Source organism: Ananas comosus, linkage group 9, assembly GCF_001540865.1.
Source record: "Ananas comosus cultivar F153 linkage group 9, ASM154086v1, whole genome shotgun sequence".
NCBI lineage: Eukaryota > Viridiplantae > Streptophyta > Magnoliopsida > Poales > Bromeliaceae > Ananas > Ananas comosus.
The window spans coordinates 1651326-1676526 of NC_033629.1; the positions used below are offsets into that span (position 1 = coordinate 1651326).

Below are 25201 nucleotides of genomic sequence, written 5' to 3' on the forward strand. Positions count from 1 at the left end.
CATCATATAAACCATAATGTTTACTAAGAGCGATGTATTATGAAGGGGGATTGATATTGATAGAATTTTATTTTTTTTACAACTTATAAAAAAAATTTAAAGTAGGTTTACTTTTTAGCTTTTTTCACTATTTTGTATTATTTTTTTTCTTATTTAACTAATAAAATTCCTTATAATTTTACTATTAATCGCCAGTTTACATTTTCGATCTACATATAATTTTATATAAACTTCTATTTAGAAGGAAAAAGTTTAAAGTATGTAAAGTGAAATGGTCAAATTTTTGTAAAAACTTCTATTTGAAATCTAATGAGAAAATAATTCCAACACATAGAAATTGCCACACTCCATGTAATGCAAAATTTATATGGTAATTTCTAATATAATGCTTATGGCTTAATAATTCATTTTAATTCATTTTAAAATTATATAGTTGATCAATTAATTAACTTGTAATAAGATATCAAGTCAATGAGAATCCAAAATATGAGGCATATACATAGGCAGTTGAAGTATCAACTTGTAGGTTAATACTATTGATCACGAAATCGTATCTATTACTTCTTAGATTGTACAATAATGGCGTATATGTAAAATTTAAAAATTTTGGATAACGATAAAAAAAAAGTTATAATTTTCATATTTTATGTTTTTGGACAAAAATCATGAGTTCATGCATTTAAGTTTAAGTTCCACCACGTATCAACCATTGAGTTACAGGCTTATTTTCGCTAAACTTATATTTTTAAAAAATAATAGTAAATAAAAGCTCATAGGTGCAAATCTCTAATTGAGAAGTGCATAAATTGCAGATTACACAACTCTTTTTTTTTTCCTTTTTTTTTAAGTTGGTTATACAATTTGTGTCTTTTAAGTTACCAATATTATGTTATTTTTCATTTATTTTTTAAAATATATAAGAGTTGTCTCTTGTAGAGCATCATATATTCACCAAAAATAAGTTTCAAGTTGTAATAAGGGGGTAGAGAGGTAATTAATCAGNACAACTCTTTTTTTTTTCCTTTTTTTTTAAGTTGGTTATACAATTTGTGTCTTTTAAGTTACCAATATTATGTTATTTTTCATTTATTTTTTAAAATACATAAGAGTTGTCTCTTGTAGAGCATCATATATTCACCCAAAATAAGTTTCAAGTTGTAATAAGGGGGTAGAGAGGTAATTAATCAGAGTAAAAAATAGGTAAAACAATTCATTAAGAAAAGTGGAAAGGGAATATGAGGAGAAAATAATGATAGTAAATTGTTTTAAAATAAATAAATAAATTTTGGTAGCAAATTGAGAAAGAATATATTTGCTTTAAGAGACAAGGCAATATTCACCTAAAAAGGAAATTTTAGAGATCTACTTTTAATGTTAGGATCCATCTAAATAAGCTAAGTAATTAAAAACATTAAAGTTTTGGGTCCATGATGAAGCAAAATTAAAGTGTACAATAGGTTGGACTTAGCCTAATTAATTTCATGTACTAATCTCATGCTTGGTATGTACTAATCTCATGTGACTTGTCACAAACGAAAAGGAAAATATATTTGCAAACAAAGTTTTGTTTTTTTTAAAAAAATATTTTTTTGACACAGTCCATATATTTATTTCTCTACAACCCAAGAAAAAAAATAATTCGTAAAATTCATTGTGAAAGCAAGAAGATCTAACATGAACTAATAAGATACTTTTTTTTTTTGAATTAAAAATAGCTCTTCTTAAAATAATAACCTTATGGAAGTACCTCTTCAGATATAGAACGTTACACCTAACTAAAATTCCCAATTAATTTCTCTTTTTGTGACCATCTTTTTCTCATCGTCGTTTTCATTACGTGGGTCATAAATTAGCTTAACTCCCAAAAATAGTGGTTGGGGGTACACTGCTCCAGCTTAATGCTTCGCGCACCCCAAATGGTACCCAAGGACACACCGTTAACGAATCGCAGTGCGCACATGCCAGTTTGTGATTGATTTAACTTTTTAGAGTCACCGTATTGTCGAAGTATCACATCTCAAATTACATGCAAAAGCGTTGTTAACACATTTAATGTGTAACGATATTAATATATTCATAACTATTACACACCAACTAAATTCAACATATTAACTTCAAAACTATTACTATCACTATCTATTTAAGAGGTTCTTTTAAATGCAGCAGATGAATCAGTATTTATAGATTACATCTAAAGTGTTTTTGCGCCAAGCACTGCTCATTTTAGATATCATTGTTCGTACCATTCACTGCATTATATAAGAAAATAAATTGAAAAAACATTGGTAAAATATTTTGGTACTCAAATATCTCTATCAAACCATCACAATTAGCAACTGAATAAAGGAAACCATGATGAGGCTTCACCTACTAACTTAATTCTCACATAGGGTTGAACACTTGTCGACAAAGATATCGCAATTATTAGGTTGGTTGATACACTGATTTAGATGTTGTGTGGCGCGCTCACAACAAGCAGATAATCTAATCATCTGAATTAGTTACAGAAGAAGAATAAAGATTATTAAAAAAAGTTACCACTTTATTATTTATGATTACAGTTTGTACGAAAAGTGCTATTTAAATTGAGCTGCTCAGAAAGCAAGCGTTAAAATTATTCGACGGCGAATTATAATAGTAGCAAAGTTTTCTATGAAATCAAATGGATGTCAATTAAATGTTCGTATTGAATAGCAGATAATGGGAATTAACTTGATGATTGTGCTTAAAATATTTAAAACTCAAAAAGATAATTTTGTATTGATGATCATTGATCAGATCAGAGTGTCATTTTCGAAGAGGACAAAGTTATTGGCGTGTGCAGATGGTATTTATCAGATTGTGTCTGTAAAGTGTAAGATCACCAACACCTTGTCCTTTCCAACAAGAAACACTTCCTCCATGGTGAATAACAACAAGAGCACATGGGAGCAAAACAGTATTTTTGGTACTCAAAATTTAATTTATTATAATTTTTAGTTTAAATTTTCTAAATTATTACAATCAAAAACCACAATCTAATTTAATTAGTTAAATAATAATGTGTTGGTAATACAGTATTATAATGTTCCAATATTTTAAAAAGTTGGGCTGAAAATTACAACAAATCAAAATTTGAGGACCAGATTATCACGCGAATCAAAGTTCGAGGACCGAAAGTGCAATTTGCCCCAATTATGTGGAGCCTTTTACCAGGAGCTCTCAGGGCAAATTCAAGCACTCAAATTTGAAATAAGGATGAACACGAATCATAATATCCCAAACTTTAAATAAATTTAATGAATTTCGCGCCACGAAAAAATTTCTCAAACAACTAACAGGAGCACCTTGATTCTTTTACTATACTCTCTTGGGGGGTGTAGCAAAAAGAAACTGTTAGAAACTGGAGTCGAAAATTCACTTATTAAAGAGGTAGATAGATTCCTCCTTAACCTCGGCTTCGAAATCTCCTCAACCTCAAGGGATTCTGATAATCTTCTGCATTCATCGGCAATATCCGGTCACAAATCTTTTGATACCCGCAAAGTCCAATACTATCTTAATGTTGTGAAAGAACTTCCCCCATTTCGCGGTCATCAAATCTGCGAGGAACTCGGAGTGCGCATCGCCATTTGTCTGCGAGACAGTGGAAGACACTTCATTAGAATATTTGTTGTGTAATAGATCGTAACGATGGGAGATTAGCAACAGAAAAGGTTGTTTGTTTTTTCCGATTTTTTGCCTACTATACTGGGAGAAAGGAATGAGAAATGGAATGTGACCAAAAAAAGGAGCACGACTTCGAGAATTCTCAAGCAGAGGAAAGCTAGGACTTTCAGATGTACTGAAGGGTCGACGCTTCCGCTTTTTCTCACATCGGATCGGCTTTGAAGTCGGCGCATTTGCTCGATGAGCATGAATCTTAATGCCCGCTGAATCACGATGATGTGCATCACTGCATCTTAAAGAGAGAGGGCATTTTCGGATCTCAAACCCAATCCGACATGCGAATTCCTTTTAAACATGTGCTGACACTGCTAGGCTGAAACAAGGCAGAGGTGTGCAGCACCAGGGATTAAGACCCAAAAAAACTCACCTAATAGATGGATCATGGCAGGTTAATGAGTTACATTAGAAACAAGGTAAGAAAATATTAAGTGCTCGCTTTTGTTCGCATACTATAATATAATAACAAACAAGAGAGTAACAGGGGGAAAAGAAATTACCTCAAAAGCAAAGAAACCACCAGATTTTAATGCTGAAGCCGACCCCTCACAAAGATGAAGAAGATGATCCATGCCATTTTCACCACCATCTAGTGCCAGCCTCGGTTCATGCAATCCGACTTCAGGTTGCAAACCAGGTAGATGACTAGTAGGGATATATGGTGGATTACTGACTATTCCTGCGAGCTTCCCTTTAACATCTTGCAGAGGTTCAAACCACGAACCTTGCCTTATCTCAACTTTATCCTAGCGAGCGAAGTGAAATTAGGAACAAGGAGCAACTGCGAATGATCGAACGATATAGGAGTGCTACAAATTGATTTAAGGTTTTACCCTCCTAGGTAAGAGCTATGCATTAAACATGAATTTGCACAGCAAATTTGCAAATTTAGGTCATGTTGTTGCAGAAATTTTCAGTTTTTCTATGTCCATCCAACTAAATTCCCGAAAACCAAAAATTAAGCAGGGAACAGTTGACAAACAACTGGGTATGAAATCGTAGAAGACACAAACAAGTAGAAGGAAACTACTCTTACAGGCTATGTAATTCAAGTTAATTCATGGAAGAGTAGTTAACACGGTCCAAAATGTTCACCCCCAATAACATCGAACAAACATTACAATTACATTGTTTCAAGCATCACAGTTTACATAATTTCTTAAAAAAACATCTACCATTTCTATTTCAATGATCTAACAATTACAATGCACCTTAGCTAAACTACCCATTAAAAATTTACACGGAAGTTCCTGCATATAGAGTGTTTGTCGAAATGTCTAAAAGGAGAACTAGAATAATCAGGCCCTTCCTTAATGGCATGCTTCAGTATCACAGTAATGGAAACATATTACACTTCATAACTAGTTTTCATTTTCTACAAAAAAAAAAGAAGAGCATTTACAATAGCAAAAAATGAACAAGTATAAATAATGGAGAATAAACCCTACAAAGGAACTAACCTTTAATCCATATCTCTCCACATTAAATCTCGCCACCTCCACCGCATCCGAGCTCAAATCCGTGGCGAAAACCCTCCCATCCTCCCGCAACATCCTCCCGATCCCAATCGCGAGGGCTCCGCTCCCCGTCCCCAAATCGGCCCACCACCCTCTCTCGAACCCCTCCACCTCCCCGACCAAATCCACCACCATCTCCGTCTCCGGCCGCGGGATCAGCACCCCCTCCCTCACCCCCAGCACCAGGTCCCTCCAATGCTCGCACCCGACCAAGTACTGGAACGGCCGCCGCTTCTCGATCCGCTCCCTCCATAGCTCGTAGAGCTCGTGGAGCTCGGCCCGGAGGGGGACGAGGCTATCGTTTCGGGGGTGTTTGTGGGCGGAGGCGTCGTCGATGAGCCACGAGAGCTCGCGGAGGAGGTGGGGGTCGTCGACGGAGGAGAGGGCGAGGGACTCGGCCCAGAGGCGGAAGGAGAGGAGGGAGGAGACGGGGGCGGAGTAGGAGAGGGGGCGGAGGAAGAGGGGGAGGGTAGTATTAGAGCTATGGTTAGGGTTAGGGTTAGGATTTGGAGAGGAGGAGAGAGAGGAGAAGGGTTTGGAGCGGTGGGGATGGAGAGGAGGAGAGAGGAGAGCGGAGCTGAGCGTAAAGGGGAGTCTCAAGAGCATATCTCCCCTCTTTTTCGCTCTCAAAAGAGCGTATCTCCTCTTTTTTAAGTCAGTTAAATAAGAAATTTATAAATAAATTCATCAATTATTTGTGGTTTCTGAGTACTTCTTAGCAAATGATCTATATCTAATAGAGTATTTAGATCTAATAAATTTAAATTTTAAAATAATTAGAAGTTAAGTTCGATCAACACCCACAAAGGCCCAATGTGGGAAAACATAATAACCACTTATGAATTAATTAATTAATTAACAATATGGTTGCGAACTATTATTTAATCACAAAAAAAAAAAAAAAATTGCAGTAAACTTGCTAGCAGGTACATCCACAAAACATGTACAAAAGAAGAGTTTGATAACATTAACAACACAAAATGCACACAGATCGTAGTTGCGTTACAATTTACGACATATATTCACATCATTGGATTAACAAAAAAAAAAAAAGTTGGTTGTGCTCAAATCTCTACAACATGGAAAAAAATAGCACAACATTTTGAATCAGTTATAACATTAGATGCTGCATAAATAACAGCTTCAGTTTTCGCTACAAGACTCCCGGGATGAGGATGTTAACGGTCCAGATATTTATATAAATAGTAAGAAGCTACATTTTGATCTTATGAGATGGAAGGTTCGCCGTGGCGGTTGATCCGATCGCCATCATGTCATGTAGTCGAGTCCTGCTTGAGGAGAAGCTCCCAAGTTTCCTCCGGTCACATTGTGTAACAGCTGCTGAAGCCATCGCCGAGTTGCCGGATCATCCTAATGTTTTACAAACATGAAAACAGTTAAAAAAAGATTGATATTTTTAAATGAATACAATAGCAAACAACTATATTCTCGGCCCAGCTAGGGCTGTTGCAAAAGTTTTATTCGAACAGAGTTGTTTGAAGAAGCATTAATAATCCAATGAGAGAATTATTCCACAACTTCAACTGCAGCAATAGCAAAAACTTCGAAAACGGAACTTCAGGTCTCAGGTCCTAAAAGCTTATTTCAACTTTTTGACACAGCAGAAGCTTTAAACTTAGAAGTTAGCCGCATTAAAGAGAAGGATTATGATTTGTCGAGTAGAAATCTATTCCATAAGAACGGCATTAATGCCTAGTAGAAGCTTTATGTGATGTGAAAGAACTAAAACTTACACGAAGACAATTGTTGAATGTCCCATCTTTCAACATGTCCGGTAGGCAACTTTGCAGAGCTCCGCATGCCCTATCGCGACAACAAAGGAAAAGCCGTGATTTGTCGCACCAGCATAGAATAATTTAGCATAAAAATATAGAAACAACAAAAGTATCTAAAATAAGCACATGCAAACCTTGGATTGTCTGATAGTCTAAGATAGCATCGGATAATGTGCTTAAGCAACCTTGTAGAAGGTTGTTCAGCAAGCGTTACAACCATATTGGCTAGGACACTACCCACAGCAAAGAAACGCTCTGCAGTCGCGCAAATATAACGGAGCCCAATATCGTCCAGTAGAATTTTTTGAACAATAAAAGTTGCAACCTACATTAGAAGCTCAGCAAATTTCAGCAACTATGCATGAAAGAATTGTGTTAATTAGACTTAAAACATACGGAAAAATGACAGGCAGCATCAGGTGTGAGAACAGTTTTTTAGCTACATAAGAAAAAAGAAGCCAGAATAAAACAGTCTGAATCAGCAATCAAATATAGCGTTAATATGAACTCTTTCATATTGGTTAGATCAGTGATTAACAAGTAGCAACAAGGAGAAAAAGAAACCCATTTAGCAACTAAAGAAAATTCCCACACTAGGGTTAGGATAAAGTAAAGCAGTAACTTGATGCTAATATAATATGAAAAGTTTAGACATATCGTGAAGGTCCGCAGCAGCAACAAAAGTATAAAAAGAGTGAGACAATCTAATTTGTTTCATGAAGTGGACAGCTTAGATCATGTCTATCTCCAATAAATACACACGCAAAATTTGGTTGCTTAGTCTTAGCAGGCCGGCTGGCCATGTGCAGATCACTTATTGCTTCCTATTTTCAAAAGTTGAATACATTCTCAAGGTGAGCGAAGAGGGTATCAAACCATAAACCAACCCCTTTATTACATTACCATAAAGTGATGCTCCCTTCTTATTTTGCCATAAATAGTCTTAATAACAAGTGTAGATCATCCAGAGAAAGGTCAAATTTATCCATGTTAAGTAACTAAGTTTTAGTATCCCTCAAGAATCTTTTTCTTCTCGGCTCTTTCCATCTATTGCAAAGTGGCAGATAACTATAGTCAGAACAAAGGTTAAGCATTAGGGAAAGAATGCTTTCAACGTTAAACCTGGACAGAAAGCAGTATATAGTGTAATATGTACAGCCAAATCGATTAAGTCGGGAAGAAGTCGTAACATACTGTTTTTGAAAGTTCACTGCCCATCTCCATGGTGCGAAGACAAAGAGGAATTATTTCTGTCTGCAGAAGAAAACCAATAACTTCAGTATCGTCAACCTGCACATGCAAAAAGCACCATATAAATTAAGTAACAGGGAAGAATACAGATACCCAAAAATTGCATGAGCATAACGCGCCTATGAAAAAAATACAGTGATGAAAGAAGAAACTAAATTCACTCCCATCCCTCTAATACACAACTGGGAGAAAGAAATAAAGGTATGATGTAAATAAGGAGGCCAGGGAGTGATCGTAACAGCGAAGCAAAGATATAGGTGAAAATTAGCTATTTTGATAGAATCATTGCATACAAACAACAGGAGAGATGTATCAAAGGTTATGTTAAAGAGAACATAAAAATTTTCTAGGTATTTAGAAATAGTAAGATATAGACAGTTTTGTCATTGGTCGCTGGCTTAATTTGGGAACAAATCAGTAGAAACATACAACAAGCAATACTACAACAACCTTTGCCATGTAGCAATAAACTACTGATAAGAAACACATTCAATAAATTACTGAAAACACATGTTATCAGAGTAGAGGGTTATAGTTTACTCGAAACAAATTCATTCGGCAATAAGAAATATTAAAACGAGGCAAAAATAACCATGAAGAATGTCAAATCAACTCCAAAAATTGATAATGGAAGTGCCATGGAATTTATATCTTTCTAATGTATGCAATGTCAAGCAGAATTACCTTCACAAGGGCACCGATAACTCCCAAGCTGGTAAGCCTAAGATACTCAAATGGCCTCGTTTTACTGGTCGTATTTAAAAACGGGTACAGATACAGAGGTATATGAGCTGTAAAAGAAAGGAAAAATGCAGAAATTCGTTTACTATTCTGACAATAAATAACAATGTCTAGTAATAATTGATCAGGTCTAAGCAAAATATCCTAGCAACTAGTCCCAGCAGACAAGATTCTTCGGACAAGTAAAAAAGGGGAAATTCGGTCCAGAAAGTACAGTTAAAGAGTCACATGAAAGGAGAAAGAGAACACCAAACATCAATCAGAGATAAGGCGGTACAATGCAACCCTCGCATGAATGATTTAATAGATAAATCAGCAGAGAAGAAGAGATCGTACAACTCCATTAAAGTTCAAATATCAGCAAGGAGGTGCGCAATTTAAGGCATAAAGGTGCATTTGGTTCTAAGCACAGTATGGGAAAAATAAATGCCCCCTTGCCATGGAAAACAGAAAGTTGACATTGACGTCGCGGTCCATTTGGGATGAAACAAAGGAAGTGGACAATAATTTAATTCTGTGCAAGTGCTGAAATTACCTATACATAAATAAATCTCGTACTGGCCCAAGTCACTTATATAGCTTTAAGCAATTAATCACCTAATCAGGCTCTTTATTTCCCTCTTCCCTTCTTCAGCCAAAAAGCCTTGTTATTCGTTATCGCTTCCAACCATTTTTGAATCTCCATTTTCACTTGACAAGAAAGAATCTACGGTGACGCAGGTAAGACGGAAGCTTCCTTTTCCCTCTCCTCTTTTTTTTTTTGACTGATTTAGTGATTATTTGATCATTGAGCAGGAAGCCTGCAAGACTAACTCGAACGGCAGCCTTGTGGGATATCAATATTTCAAGGCCATCCTCTCTAGATAGGTTATTTGCTCTCAACAAAATTTAACATAAGCTACTTCACGTTTCTGCATATTCACCTGATTATCCCATTATCAGTGAGTCCTTATATCCTCCACATACATATTTTATGGAATTAAATAGATATGAGCAAATAAATGAGCAAGACAGTTTCCTCATTTTTCTACTTTCTGGAGAATATGGGGTCTGATAGCGGCATTACAGTTGGTCAATAAGACTCACAACAACACGACCTTCATATTTACACTACAATATAGACAAGTACAGAAGAAATATGATGAAAAGAGTAAAAGTAACATTCTAAAATGCTTTGGAAAGCTCACTAAGCATAGAATATCTCAATTACCATTTAAGAAATGGATCCTAGTATCCGGATGTGATGCGACACACTGCAGAAATTAAGAAGGAAAAAACAAAGGTCAGATAAGTAACAACTGGCAAAAGTCCTTGTCTAACAATTGTAAACCCTACACCAACAAATAATCAAATCAGAAAGAAACAAATAGCAAATCATGAAAAAACAGTACCAAGAAACCTAGATATTGACCAAAGTACAGTTCAAAAATGAACTAATAGAGTACTTCAAAATTATTTCATGGTGCTTTCAGAGCATATGAAATTGAGTAGTCTTTCTCTTAAAAGCTAAAATGTTGGTTTTCTCTTCAGCTGACCCTCCGTCAACAGCCAAACAATGAAAGCTGAACTACCCAACAATTAGGATAGCTTAATGAGATAAATCATTATTATATCAAGCATTGTCTATTAAAAATCACATAATCATCTAGTTGAATCTTAGGATTGGTTAAGTAGTCTTGAAATTGTAGGCTAGTTCTTCAAGATGGTACTGGCAAGTTTCATTACCACAAAAAATCAGAAGAAATAACTAACCTGAAGAAGAGCAAGCGCATTGCAAACTCGGTTTGATGCAGCTGGCGATAATGTTGGGGGTGAAAGTGCAGGATAGATTGAGACAATCTCCTGCATACGTTAAGTTACATAATTAGACCAAAAATAAAAGAAAAAACAAAAATATTAAATACTTTTGAACAAAATAAATCTAAGAAATGCTGTCAAAACAACCAAGAAAGTTCATAAAGTCCATCAAGGAACATTATTTGGTTGCTGTCAGAATTTCAATGTCATAATGAGGAGTGCTTATAACCAATTCTATGCTTGAACCTTTTGCTTGATAGATTACAGCTCATAAAACGACAAACAGGGATGCTAACAACCCTCGGCAGGACAATTGGAATAGATACAATAATAGGGTAAACTTTAACAGCATCCAAATTATTAGAATAAATAGTGCAATATATATATTCAGACTATACATGGTTGAATGAAATTAGGAGTCTGTATTGTTTTGCTCTTTAGTTTATCCAACAATGAAACAAATTCTATATGATCAAATTTACGAACTTTCTCCTTTGACTAACCACTTAATGAAGATTTCTCATAATAGCAAGAGCTTATGTTGTGATCATTTATTAACAACACATAGGCATTGTAGATTTCACAGCAAACTCCTGTCTTGACTGATTTTGTCATCATAAACTGACAACAATTTCTAGGGTTATCAAACATCAATATATGGTAGTAGCTACTAGTAAAGTCTCATGAATTGTTGGTGAGGCATTCACAAGTTGTTGCCTAGCTGGTCCATCTTAACATGCAAAAGCTTGTAGGAAGCTTGTGAGCTTGTGAGAACAAAAAAATATATGTAATAAAAGGTGAAGTAACAAGTTAGAGAAACTCTTTAGCCAAAAGATTTTAAGGAAAAAGGGAGGAGGGAAAGAAAAACAAAAAGAAAAGCATTCCACATAAGCAAAATGGCAACTTTATGAAAGAGGGCGGGGCAACTTACTTGGAGAAGTGCAGAAATTGTGCCAAAAGAGCTCCACAATAATGGCGCTAGATCCTGAAATATCTCCCTTTTCTGAACGAGCAAGGTAAATAATCAATATACTACTCATTCCATCAGAGGCAAATAAATTTCTCGCAAATTAATCGACCAACTCATAGAGGTAAAAGGAAAATGAAGCTGCTTGTGTATTATATCAAATAACTACAGCTCAGTACAAAAGGTAAATACTATCCATAACCGACCCATGCATAGCATAACTAAAGTGTACGTCCTCTTAGGACTCATTTGGTTTGGAACTTCGGATAAATACTCTTCTGGGATGCTCCAGGCCATGTGCTGACAAGTGGCATACCAGCTCAATCTCGACGCAAGCAACCCAAATGAGAAAAACGGGTCAATTTGTTGACGTCTAGTGTATTACACAACTCATGCATTCGCTTTCGTGCACAATCATAAGTTTCCATTTAGGCATCAAATAGTCCCAAAAAACCAACAGTATAGGAACCGATATTACTCAAGTCTCCTAAATTTATAATTTTTCATATACGTGAGCATTTTGAATGCCATAGAAATATCTAATGAATCAAATTTGGATTTTGAGACCTTTATGATAGTGTTTTAGAGTAATGGTGAATGGTGCGCCAGTGCCTGAAAATTATTTCTCAGAAAATTGAACGGTTCCCCATTCCACACATAATGCAAAGGGGCTGTCTCAAATTGGTTTGTTTAGGGAGCATCCCTAATGAATGTTTATCCATTTGGTTTCACTTACTTTTTGTTTTAACCAAAACAACTGTGCCATCGGGTAAATTCTCCGATCTTTTTATTGCCGGGTAGCTCGCAACTCATCTTCCTATAAAGAAGGAGGTGCTACTAAATTTTTTGTCTTTTATTACCAAACAAATCCCATACATGCATAGATTACAAACAATCCATTGTCCGCATTCCACATTCGCATAGAATTTAGGTTTAAAAGAACAAAAGAAACATAATTGTAACCACGCGAGGCCTTCCTAAGATCGAAATGACATATTCCACCAATATCACTCGTTAACATACTAACAAAACTCTCTTTTTTTTATCCGCAAAAACCTTTTTTGATGCAAAATTAAGCAGTTTGACATAATATCAAGCTCAAGACAATCGAAAGCAAAGATTTTTCCACGGAATTACTCGATAAATTAACGTTTATTCACTATATGAGGCACCACAAAGTGTCCAAGCTCGAGGAATCGTATCGGTGGAAGTGGGATCGGGATCCATTGTTACCCTAAAAAGGTTTCGGAGAGAGAGTAAAAGGGGGGAGAGGATCCGACCTTGGAGAGATCGAGCAGGGCGTTCTCCCTGAGCTCGGGGTCGCAGAGGTCGAGGACGAGTTGCTCGGCCGAGGCCATCTTGCGATCCTTGGGGACCTGCGCCGCGGCGGAGGCTGCGGCGGCGCCACCCGCCGCCGCAGCGGCGGCAGCGGCGGCGGCTGCGGCTGCGGCGGCGGAGGCGATGGGGGAGGGCGAGGGAGGAGAGGGGCCTCCGTAGGAAGGATTCATGGAGAGGGAGGGGGGTAGATTCGCCATGGTCGGAGCTCGGACCGAGTCAAAGAGGAGAGCTAAGAGGGAGACACATCTCGGTTATCATTTTGCTTGCACAGGGTAAATATGGGACCGGTACCTGTACTATCTAAAATTTATAATTTACTCCTTAGTTCCTATATTTTTTTTTTTCCCTCTTACATACTCTCAACACTCACTTGCACTAATATTTTTTCAAAATAACCATTCCATTCTCCTATGCCTGTAAAATAATCGGCTTATTTGAGTTAAAATATTTTTTAAATTTTCACTCATCAAATACTTTAGTGCAAGTTTAAGGATTAAAATGTTTAAGAAAATAAGTAAACGGGGGCACCGTAATATTGAGAGAGTACAGGGGCTAACCTACATTTTTAGCATTTCGGTTTTTTTTTTTACCGGCCTATCACAATCAGGTAAAAAATTTGACGGCTAAGATTGAGCGATAATCGTCAAAATCGTTCATTACACGTGTCGGTGGAGTAACAAGTGGAAAACGGAGTGTAAATACTGCCTACACCTTGTGCACCGATTCATACGTGCACCGTTACGAGTTTCCTTTCATTGAATTTCCTTTTGAAATTTTGATTGTTTATAAAAGTTAAATAATTTTCGTAAAACAAAAGCTATTTTGAGTTTAGATAGTACACGTGGAATTAAACGAATACGATTCACGGGTGATTTGGTGCACCAGGTGCAGGATTAATAAATTATGGGCCTATTGTTAATTCCCCCAAACAAAAGGCCCAATTACAATTAGGCTTAGCTTTCATGGGCCGGTCCAAATTTGCTACAAAATGGGCCTTATCTAAAATGGTTATATATGTAGAATTTTTTTTTCTTTTTTCTTTTTTGGTATCAGAATTTTATTTCAGCTTCCTACTGTAACAAAAAAAAAAAAATTTCGCTTATCAAAATTTTTTTTTAAAAAAATAACTATAGCTGAAAATAGAAGCAAAAGTAGAATTAGGAGGGCGTTTGATTCCTCTAAAATTCATCGAAGTTTTTCGAAAAAAAAAATATTTTTATGGAATACATCAGTTTCTTTTTTTTCGATGAAAATATTATTTTTTCATGAAATCTAAAGAAAAATGTTTTAAAAAAGAACCTACTTTTCTTATGGATAGAAAATAATTTTCCAGCAAAAAAATTATTTTCTGAAATATTTTTGTCGGAATGAAACATCCTGTAAATTATTGGTCATTTCTCAAAATAGACCCTTCAAACCCCTCAAATAAGGTACAATAAATTATCTCTCTAGTTAGTGTTGGCTTAAATAAACCAGCATTCTGCCCTGTGGCGGGAGACCAAGTGGGCCGAGTCACGTTCGAAATGGCGTGAGATCGGATTGTGTCGAGTCATATTCAAAGTGGCGCAAGGCTGGGTTGGCCGGATGACAATCGAAACTCGTGAGCGTTGTATTAATATTCTTTAAGTGCATTGGTTGCGTATTTCTAAATGATCGAGCTTTTGGAATTAATGGTTAGCGATAACGATACGACAATTAGGTCTTTTTTGTTTAACACATTGAGACAACAAAATCTCACGACTATCACAGCAAAAATTTATAGAGACAAAAAGATTTGAGGTTGCTAAATATGTTGTTGCAAGAGAGAGAGGAAAAATAAAAAAAAAAGAGAGAGAAAAAGGAAAAAAGAAAAAAGAAAAAGGTAAAGCACTTCTTGTCCCTAGAGAGATAAAGGAAGTGGAACACAGTGCTCGAAAACTTTTTGTAACATGCTTTGATAAGCTCATGCACAAAGGAAAGTTGATAATATCAACAAAAAAGAAAAAAAGAAGAGAGAGAGAGAGAGAGAGAGAGAGAGAGAGAGGGAAAGGTAATATAAAATATGGCTATTATATAAAAACAAAGCAAAAGTTGTTAATAGAATGGATTTTGATATTAATAAATAAATTTATTACATTTGGCTATTATTTATAGATATTATGTTCTTAATTTAAAATGAGATAGATCTTCTTCTCAATTAATAGTAAGGAGATATTTTTAACTGCAACGAGTGTTTATGTGCATCCTAAATTTAGAATTCCTGAGAGCCCAAAATCTTATGATAGGTATCTCAAATTTGGAGAAATTCCAACAACGCGTCGGAGCACCCAAGATCCAATGTTGGAAAATTGATCCAATTTGAGAGCAACATAGATAGGAGAAATGCTAAGTCCGCACAACCAAAGAGCACCGTAAGATTACGAACTTCCAATCCAGAAATTTTAATATTTTCATGTAAATTATTTTTAAAAGAAAACAGACTTTAATATCAAAAAAATAAAAAATGTCACGACTCTAGGAGAGAAGGTGACCCTTGGATGATATCTTACAATCCTGTTTGGGTTGTAGAACTAGCATTGTCCGATAAGAAAAATATTATATTTTATACGTGTACTGATTTAAAACAGATTAATTCGGATATATATAAAAAAATATTAAAATTAATTTCTTCAAGATATATATGCAAAAATTAACACTAAGGAGCGAATTGAAGGGGTCCCTACTCAAGTTTTGTCCTAAATTTGAATGTACTTATACGCTATTTGTAAGCTTATTAATTTAAAACATTTACTTTTGTAAATTTAATACTATTTTTTTTCTCTACTATTGATAATTGAGAGTATAGTTTACCTTACTACAAGAGTTTTAAATTTTAGGATTAATTTCATACAGATCCCTATAAACATAGTGAATTATAAATATAATCCTATAAAGTTTAACTTTTATATGTTATCTCTGCAAAAGTTCTAATATTTTCAAATATCTCCCTACCGCCCATTGATAAATTAACTTAACCTCGGTTAGTTAATGATGTGAATTGACCTTTTTATTCCTATTTAATTAATAGTTGAGATTTTTGAAAGAACATTTTTCATTTTTGTGATGGCAAAAAAAATCATTTCACTTATAAAATAAACAGTGTTTTAACAGTAACGAATCAAATGGACTTTTATATGAACTACATATGAAAGTTAAACTTTATAGATATATTCGCAAATTACTATGTTTGCAGAGATATGTTTGTAATTAATCTTAAATTTTATAACATTTTATTTATAAATTTTTTGGATAATTTAAATTCCATAATTCAAAATTTGATATGCGGTCACATCAGATGACTATGCGAACTGTCCCAACATGGATTTGTAAATTGTTGCTGCTGCTACAGATGATGTGATAGGACCTACGAGAGCTATCATGTCCTACATTTTATTTTTTGTTTTATTATTTTGGCATTACACTTTTTTTTGGCTTTTTTTTAAAAATTTATTACAATTTTTCAAAAATAGTGATTATTAATGTGGTGGTACAGTTTCGGTATCTGTGGCTTCGTTTTTGCTGAAACAAAGCGCAATAACGACAAAAGAACAATTCCAGTCAAATCATAAAAGTTCAAATAAAAAAATATTTTTCAAGTTTTCATGAACATGTAATGTAATTGGTTTCACTAGAAATTTTTTTTTTTTTTATACACATAGCTACTAATTTATATAAGAATTAATTTTATACAGCTTCTAATAAAAATATCGAATAATAAATATATTTTTATGAGGTTTAATTTTTTATATTTATTTTTATAAAAATTTAATGATATTTGTATTTGTTCTTCTGATTTTTTACTATTAGTGTATTATTTATTTTTTAATAAAAGATAACTGAAAGGCATTTCTACCGTCACAAATATGTCTTTCGAAAATTCAATAAATAATATAAGATGGGTAAAAAAATAAAATTACCTTATTCATTAATCAGGATTCAGTATATTTTATCTATAATTAACTATATTTTTCTAATGGATCCTAACACCAAGATATATTTAAAAATATTAGAACTTTTATAGAAATAAATATAAAAAATTAAATTTTGTAGGGATATACCTGCTATTTGATATGTTTACAGTAACTTGTATGCGATTAACCCTTTATATAAGTTGGTAAGAATCGTATAGAACTTATCTTAATTATTGACCATATTAGTTTTACTGTCTAATATTGCAATTTTTAATTTTACTATCAAAGCTTATGTATTTAATTTGTTTGTTTTAATTCAGTTAACAACATTTTAACCTTATAATTTGAATATATATTGTTTATCATTATAAATTTTGCTGATATATTTCATTAAATTATCGTAATTATAAATTTACTAAAATCAATAATTAGTTAAAATTTTAAAGTCAAATTATCATTAACCGACACAAATTAAAATTTTAAAAAGATTAAATAACCAAATCAAAATGGTTCATACTTCATATAGGTTTTGTATGTCTTTACCTTAATTAAATAGGGAGCCTAATAGATAATACCATTAAAATAGTTGGTATCATCCTCAACACCTGATTTGTTTAAAAAAATTGTACACAAAGGGAAGAGTTAAAGCTATATTTTTGAAAACACCAACTTTTGGGCCCTTGAATTCTCCCTATTACCACTATTAAAATTGTAAACCCTAGAAATCCAAGAGCCCAAAAGTTAACAATTAGTGCTTCTAAAGTATAATAAATAGCCTTACGCCACAAGTGAATGTTACAGATGCTCCAAATGTTGTAGATCCACAAGAAATTACCAGAAATTTTTGGCCACACCTCATAAGCCATTCATAACGTTTTTGGTTAAAAGGCTACAAGTGCTTCATCGAAAAGCTCATTCCTAGAACAAACAGTTCGATTGGGTGGACTAAAGCATATCCCAGTGCTAATATACCCCTATCCTCCATGTTTTACTCGAAAAAAACAGTAATTTAACTTAAAAAACTGAGAACAAAAGAACAACAACATAACTCAGCACAACAGTTCCATACAATAAGCTCCTAAATTCACAGGAGTACTGATAAACCCTGACAAAATGAACTGCGTAGTTTTCTTAGATGCTTGAAACAACGAATATCTCAAACAAAGGACCAGTTCAGGAACATTAAGCCCAGACAATGCGGCAAATCATCTTCGTCGAGAACTTTCCATGCCACTGCCTGCTCGTACGAAACCGGTCGACCCATGCTCGACATGCATATGCCGGCGGGTAGATAAGCAAAACCCTGAAAGAAAGAGAAAAGGGGTAACATTTATAGTACTTAGATGTCGCGGTTTAAAATATTCAAATAATAGTTTTTAAACGCATGTTGGAGTAAAGGCATCAAGTGAGAAACTTAGTTTTGTTTATGTCGCTGTATTCTAGTGCTTTTCAGCATATTGAGCTTGAGGACGAAAACAAAAGCAAACAACAGAAGCAATACCTGTTGCATGATCTTGTCGAATTCGGAGCACAGCACCTTCCGACCACCATCATCAAGAATTTTCTCAAGTCTTATATCTTGAAGAGCTACTAACGTAGTTTCCAGCATGTCAAGACCAGCTTGGTTCGTGAAGGTGAAAACAGGAGAAGCCTGCATTTGTTCGAGTGCCATATGGCATCAACCTTTGAGTTTGAGGTTATTCCTAGTGCATTGAATACGTTCGTTACGAGAAATAAAAGTGAGCAGTAAACACTTGCCTTCAAAGAACAGCACATGATAGCATCAGAATGGTGCCACAGGAGTTTCAGCAGAGAATCATCTTCTGGGGAATCGGCGGGAAAGAGCTCCACTCCAGTGTGAAACCTGGAAGTTATAAATTCTACTGTTTCAATAAAATGAGCATTTTACTATATAAAATGACTTTTCTCATTCAGCTTGTTTAAACAGTATTGATATGGCCAATTTGGACATCAAGAGCATACGAGTTTCAGGGACTACATTGTTCCAATGCAATCAAGGCAGCGTCAACTCTAAGCAAGTCGCAAAATCGAATAAAGGTTGAATGCAAGAAACTAAAATAAAAGAAGAAATTACCTATAGCTCCTTGAAATCCACCTCGCAAGAGTGTGAGCTTCAGGAGAGCCTGGCAGATTCTTCGCACCGATCTGAGGCCCTAGACGTGAAGGGGCTATTGCCATAGCTACTCTCTGTATAGAGGCCATTACGCTTCTCACATACTGTCTCGCCATTGTCGCAACATTTTCTCGAAGGTGGTTCTCATACATGAACTGGAATGCAATGGTCAGAACCGATCTTTGATTGTATGAATTAGAAGGATTGCTTTTAGGCCTTGAACCAACACCAGATCCAACCTCAAGTGTGGAAGCCAGGTCGAGCGTTCGAGTGGTGCCTGGCCCATCCTGCAGTTACACCGACAATGGCACAGATAAGAAAATTAGCAAGATGCTCTTAAGGATCAAATAAGAAAAGTAGGGACATAAACAGAAAATTGCACAATCAATAAATGGTATTTTCCAAGCAAAATAGAGATTTCAACAAAGGCACTTCGGGTTACTTAATCTTTCTTCCTCGCTTGTCAAGAATGGCAGATTAAAAAATAGGATAGTGGATCTAAGAAATGAGATTGCTTCCTTGCAGAAACCAAGAGAGAGATGCTGGATAAATTATCCATGCATCCATATAGAGTCCTAAATAATTTACAAACATAAAGCTAGAAACTTCAACTTCAAAAAACCATCACGGAAAACAAAAATTCTGTTTCCGTCAAAATCTCTCATGTCTTAATATAGCTTTAGGAGTGAAAATACTAACTGTCTTAGCGTCCAACGGGATCACACGGAAACCAGAAGCCAGCAGAGGCACATCATCAGCAAAAGATTCATCAATAGGTGCAAATACAAGCTGTGCACAAGCACCTATCTCATCAACTCCACTGCAAAGCTGTCGAGTAAAACCAAAAAAAGAGGGCACAAATCAAATAAAACCAAGTTGATACACACCTACAAAACAAACAGTTGAATCAAGTACAAACCTGAAGCAAATACATGTCCCTTGGCATAATTTCATCCTGATTAAAACCAGGGCCTTCAAGCCTAATAACCTCCAGGAACTGCAACAAAGAAGCTAATAAGACATACTGTAATACTAAAGAGATATTGATATGAGTAAAGCCTACAAAAAAAATTTCTTTTACATACATGCCCCTGTAAAAACTGAGGTTCTGGATTTTCATACAGGAAATTCAAAATCTTAACTTCTACTTAGATAAATACCCCACTTTAAAATGAGAAATTTTCGAATCTAAAACCAACTTCCCCATGAGCTGGACAACTCAGCTTAAGATAAGGATATGTTTGCAAGAAACAGCACTTCAAAGGCATGGTAAATTGGTAATTGAGATTTCACAGGGGTGTATAATGTAAAAATATGATTTAGCAAGGTTGTATATGTAGAAGTAACTATGAAGAACAAGCATATAGTAAGGAAGCATTTCCCAGAAAAAGTACCTCTTCATGTTCCAAAGTATGAGCAAGAGGTAGAATGACCTGACTGCCCATAAACCCATTATAAGCCCTCAAACCAGGAACAGCAAATGGGCTAGCTCTCAAAGAAGCAGCAGAATAAGCATCAACACCGCAGTCGGCCCACTCAGAGCGGTGCTCCCGTAGAAACCGGACAAGTAAGGCAGGAGGTACGTTCTACATTACATCATTACCAAATATATTGTTAGACTCGAGCATTTAATAAGAACAGAATGCAGGAAGTTTCAATTTCTCAGTCATATGTTGTTAAATTAAGACCAGAATGCAAGAAACTTTCTACAGGTATTGCAAGTTCGCATTATCCCCAAGAAATACAAACACTAAGGGAAGGAGCCAAAATCATGCAAGTCACCTATCGAATATTGATAGGAGGCTAGATGCTGAAATATTACACTGTGAGTGGTCTAGGTTTCAATATTTCATTCAGGACAAAGTGAAAACAACAATATTTATGTAGGGCTTCCACCATGTTAGCATTATATGTAAAAAGTAAGTTTCCAACTCATTAGGAAAATAGAATCAATAGGGTCTCTTCAGTTTAAGATACACAACATTATGACACATTTTAATCCAAAATGGAAAAGGAACGAAGGTTTATGAGTGAGACCTGCAGCAACATTGATGCCTTTACACATAAAACTCCTCCAACAGCACAAAAGAATGCAGAAGATCCAAGAAGCTTGTTTGGTGATGAGTTGATCGCAATAGCAACATCATCAACACCATCATTACTCATCAATGACCATCCATCTTCAGTGAATCCATTCACAGCATCATTGAAGCCTCTGATAATAGCAAAAATGCATTTCTTAGAAGCCCAATAATTATAAAGTACGAAGAAATTTGATAAGATATAGAAAAACATCAGCTAACCTGCAGAGTCTGTGGCTGAATGTCCTTAAAACTGCAGGTTGCCGGCCGCCAACATAAGAAACTTCACCACTTGATTCTTGAGCTATTTGTCGAATGTGGCGCAATGCCTGATTGAACACGATTTGTAAGCAGTTAGTGACATACTGACCATCTCCAAGAGAAGACCATTAAGATAACACAGAACTTACACCAAGAGTCATTTTCTGTGCAAGAATCTTCGGGGACTCATAAAGGGGTCTAAGAACCTCGGGAACACTCCAAGCCTAGAAAAAGGAAGAAACAAGAAAATGAAAAATATGATCGAATAAAAAATAAGTGAATAAAATTTCAACATAAGCACTCATTGAGAGCACTTATGAATATTGTTCTTACCTCCAAATCAACATGATCCACAATATGAATCATAGAGCCACCACCATCACACGGTCGAATTAGGCATCCACTAGGAAACATATCGGCTCTCACAAAATTCTGAGGGGGAGGCCCAGTTGGACCACCAGTTGTTGGAGTCAATGATCTCTCACAGATCTATGGATAAAATATTGCATATGAAATTAGTTTTGATCCTTTGAGAGCGATTGAATATACAAGACTAAGTAATATAATCTCATTATACAGACGATACAAAGGTATTTACCACAAGACTGCCATCTTCCAGACCAGTAGTGTATCTAAGCGTCCAAAAGTCACGTGCCACTGCTAGCGTAGTAGGTGCATAAGTCTGCAAAATTAAGGAAAATATTCATTTAGAAAGAATAAATTCTGAAAAAGAAAAACTAATAACAAAAATGTAAGAACAGAAATAAACTGGCCAAATAACCATATACATATACAGACCTGCATATAAATAAGTTCAATGTTTCCCCCGTTACCGGTAGGAATAACACTCAGCACATCAAGGCAACGGCAGTCACGATACCAAGATGGGCGATCTTTGATTATCTCCGCGACCTAATGAAAGGAAAATCATGAAGCATTTACGAATGAAAAAGATGTTGAAATCCTCGTCAGTAAATGATTTACCTTTGTTGGTTCTAGACTAACAAGGCCGCAGACTCGTGCTGCTACCCCACTGGAATTGTGGGAAACAGCAACGATTCCAAGAGAATCCGGACCAGGCTAGAACAGAAAAATAAAAAAAGAATTTGCCTTTTGAGGTTAGTAATCTAGGAATAGAAGACACTACAGCAATAAAGAACACAATATTGAATGAAATACCTTCATCCCAACCATCTGCACCCAATCAACAGCAGTTCCTGTAGCTTTTGATAGGAACTCTGCCAAGGTCTCCTCAGCGATTGCGAGTAGACTATCAAGAAGAATGCCAAAATAGTAACAAGTCAACTAACTAGTTAAAATAACAATTTTGAAACAATTTAACCATCAAATGACTGATTACCCAGCTGGGTCGTTTGCATCCCTAGGCGGATGCTGAGATGTTGGATTACATTGTTGATGGTGGTGCTGACCACTTGTCACTACAGACTCACAGCTTGTGTCTGTATTTGCCACAGATGCCTGAATAATTCAGAGAAATTGTTAGCCATGTAGGTATACTCAGAAGGTAGAGACTAGAGAGAGAAAGATAATAAAATAAATGATTCAGAAGATACAACATGAGAAGTGCAATAAGAGATGTTTAACAAAATGAGAACTTGAAATAAAGAAACCCATTAAAAAAACAAAATTGCACATCATAGGTAATGTGCTTAATTAGTCCTCCATAACAAAAACTAGAGTTAATATTTAATAAAGCAACTTTTGGCAATCATGCAGACGTAAAAAACAAAACAAAATAAATCATCAGACATAATTCCTAAAGAAACTAGCACTTATCATGCTATGCTAAATATCAATAAGAACAGCCCCCTAAAAAAATAAATTTATTTAGAGATAGGAAAGAATATAAATAGCTTACAGTGTGAATTTGCTGGTGCATATAGCCATTCTCATAAACAAGCTGAGACACCTGCTTCTGCAGTCGGTCATTTTCCTCCATCAACAGCTTATTCATGGCTGTTAGCTTCCGATTGACTGTTTGTAGTCGAGAGGCTTCCTTTCTCTGCTTTTCGCGGCATCTACAGATCACGACAAACAGTTAAGTGTAAGGAGAAAAAATAATGGATACATTGCTAGTAGTAGAAAAACACAAACATAAATCCTATTAGTTCCACCAAATGAGGCAACTGTAAACCGAATTATTTGGATCGAACCAATAGAGAGAAACAAATGTATAAAATGTTTAAAAATTACATCAAAATTAGTTAAAATTTCGCCTCACATTGATTTCCTACGAACAACAATCTTTTCCACCAAGTATCGATAAATCAACATCACATTTCGCTTAAAAAGGCTCAAGAATAGAGAAGAAAAAAGTGAAAATACTGCCTAAATGTGAATAGAAGAAAATGAAAGTTCAGATATAAAATTTAAGAACTTCTTGAACATACTTAAATTGTATTGCGAATATACAGATTGTCAAACATAAAAATACAGGACATTATTCTCTACTAGCTAATCTATTAGAGAACAACGATCGTTTCATATAGTTTAGCATGATATTAGAACAGGAGATCGTCAGGCTCCAAGCGTTATTGATTTTTCCCCATTTAATTCAAGTCCACGTAACGAGCCTATCAAAAAAATCTCGAGCACAGACATAAAAAAAAATATTAAATATTAAAATATGAAAACACATTACTCTATCAGAGTAAGCTGTTAGGAAAAATAGTTGTTTTGTATAATTTAATATGGATAAACTCATCAATGATTCAGCTCAACAATACAGTTACAAGGGGAATTAGTAGAAGGTAAAAATATTACGCCCACAAAAAAAATTTCAAACAACAATAAAATACATATGTACATACACATACAATACACGATATACATGTATACGTACTTGCACATATACGACGTACATTATGAATCTCCATATAACTACACGAATAGTCCACATGAAAACTTCCGAATAGAACAGAACAAATAGGACGAGACTAAAAGGTGTCGCCTTTCATTGAGTCAAATATTTGGAAAAATCCGATAAATAGATAACTCAGCATACTCTTTTAACCATTACCATATACACATTAACCCAAAAATAGATACCCCGAATCACTTGCCGTGTTATTTTTATGTAAAAATCTCTCCTTTCTAACAGAACAGTACAAAAAAAGCGCAAATTAATAAAAAAAAAAAACCATGAAATCAACATTTATTTTGAAAACCATTCGCATCCCCAAACTTGAATCAACGGAAACTTAATTCGGAAACCTAGATAAGTTCTCCAAAAATGAAAGAGTAGAAACCCTAGCTGGGATCTTATCTCACCTGCGATTCTGGAACCATACTTTGATCTGCTTGGGCTCGATGTTGGAGAGGATGGGGCACTCCCGTATGAGCTGCTGTCGCCGCATGGAGCTCGGCTTAGGGCACTCGTTGTAGACCCTCTCGAGCGCCTCCACCTGCTCCGGCGTGTACCTCACGTACTTCCCCGCATCCATCCCCGCCTTCTCCTTCCCCGCCACCCCCATCGCCATCGCCATCGCCACCTCCCCCACAAATCCCCCCCTACCAAACCCTAACGCCCCTCCTCTTCCGGACCCTCGGTAGCCGCGGCTGGAGCTGCTCAGACCCGCCTCTCTCCCGCATCACACGAGCTCACAACGCCCTCACCTCCTCCGCTGCCGAGCTCGGATACCCTAACCCTAGCATCGGCTTCTT

The 25201-nt window shown here is 35.6% G+C and overlaps 3 protein-coding genes across 3 annotated transcripts; all 3 read right to left on the reverse strand.

Moving 5' to 3' along the window:
* On the reverse strand, positions 3202-5857 carry LOC109714896 (release factor glutamine methyltransferase). Its single transcript, XM_020239625.1, has 3 exons — positions 5166-5857; positions 4206-4451; positions 3202-3615 (listed from the first exon to the last, which is right to left on the reverse strand). The coding sequence occupies exons 1-3, from the start codon at positions 5826-5828 to the stop codon at positions 3484-3486; spliced, it is 1041 nt and encodes a 346-aa protein (XP_020095214.1). The 5' UTR covers positions 5829-5857; the 3' UTR covers positions 3202-3483.
* LOC109715822 (cell differentiation protein RCD1 homolog) lies at positions 6165-13352 on the reverse strand. Its single transcript, XM_020241013.1, has 9 exons — positions 13055-13352; positions 11739-11810; positions 10763-10852; positions 10221-10263; positions 8954-9060; positions 8213-8308; positions 7153-7343; positions 6977-7046; positions 6165-6593 (listed from the first exon to the last, which is right to left on the reverse strand). Exons 1-9 carry the CDS (start codon positions 13307-13309, stop codon positions 6492-6494), a joined length of 1026 nt encoding a protein of 341 aa, XP_020096602.1. The 5' UTR covers positions 13310-13352; the 3' UTR covers positions 6165-6491.
* Positions 17873-25038, reverse strand: LOC109715829 (homeobox-leucine zipper protein HOX32-like). Its single transcript, XM_020241021.1, has 18 exons — positions 24809-25038; positions 23397-23556; positions 22878-22996; positions 22697-22787; positions 22502-22597; positions 22316-22429; positions 22116-22199; positions 21851-22006; positions 21667-21741; positions 21479-21585; positions 21213-21390; positions 20570-20761; positions 20095-20172; positions 19875-20003; positions 19137-19462; positions 18800-18905; positions 18543-18692; positions 17873-18344 (listed from the first exon to the last, which is right to left on the reverse strand). The coding sequence occupies exons 1-18, from the start codon at positions 25021-25023 to the stop codon at positions 18198-18200; spliced, it is 2523 nt and encodes an 840-aa protein (XP_020096610.1). The 5' UTR covers positions 25024-25038; the 3' UTR covers positions 17873-18197.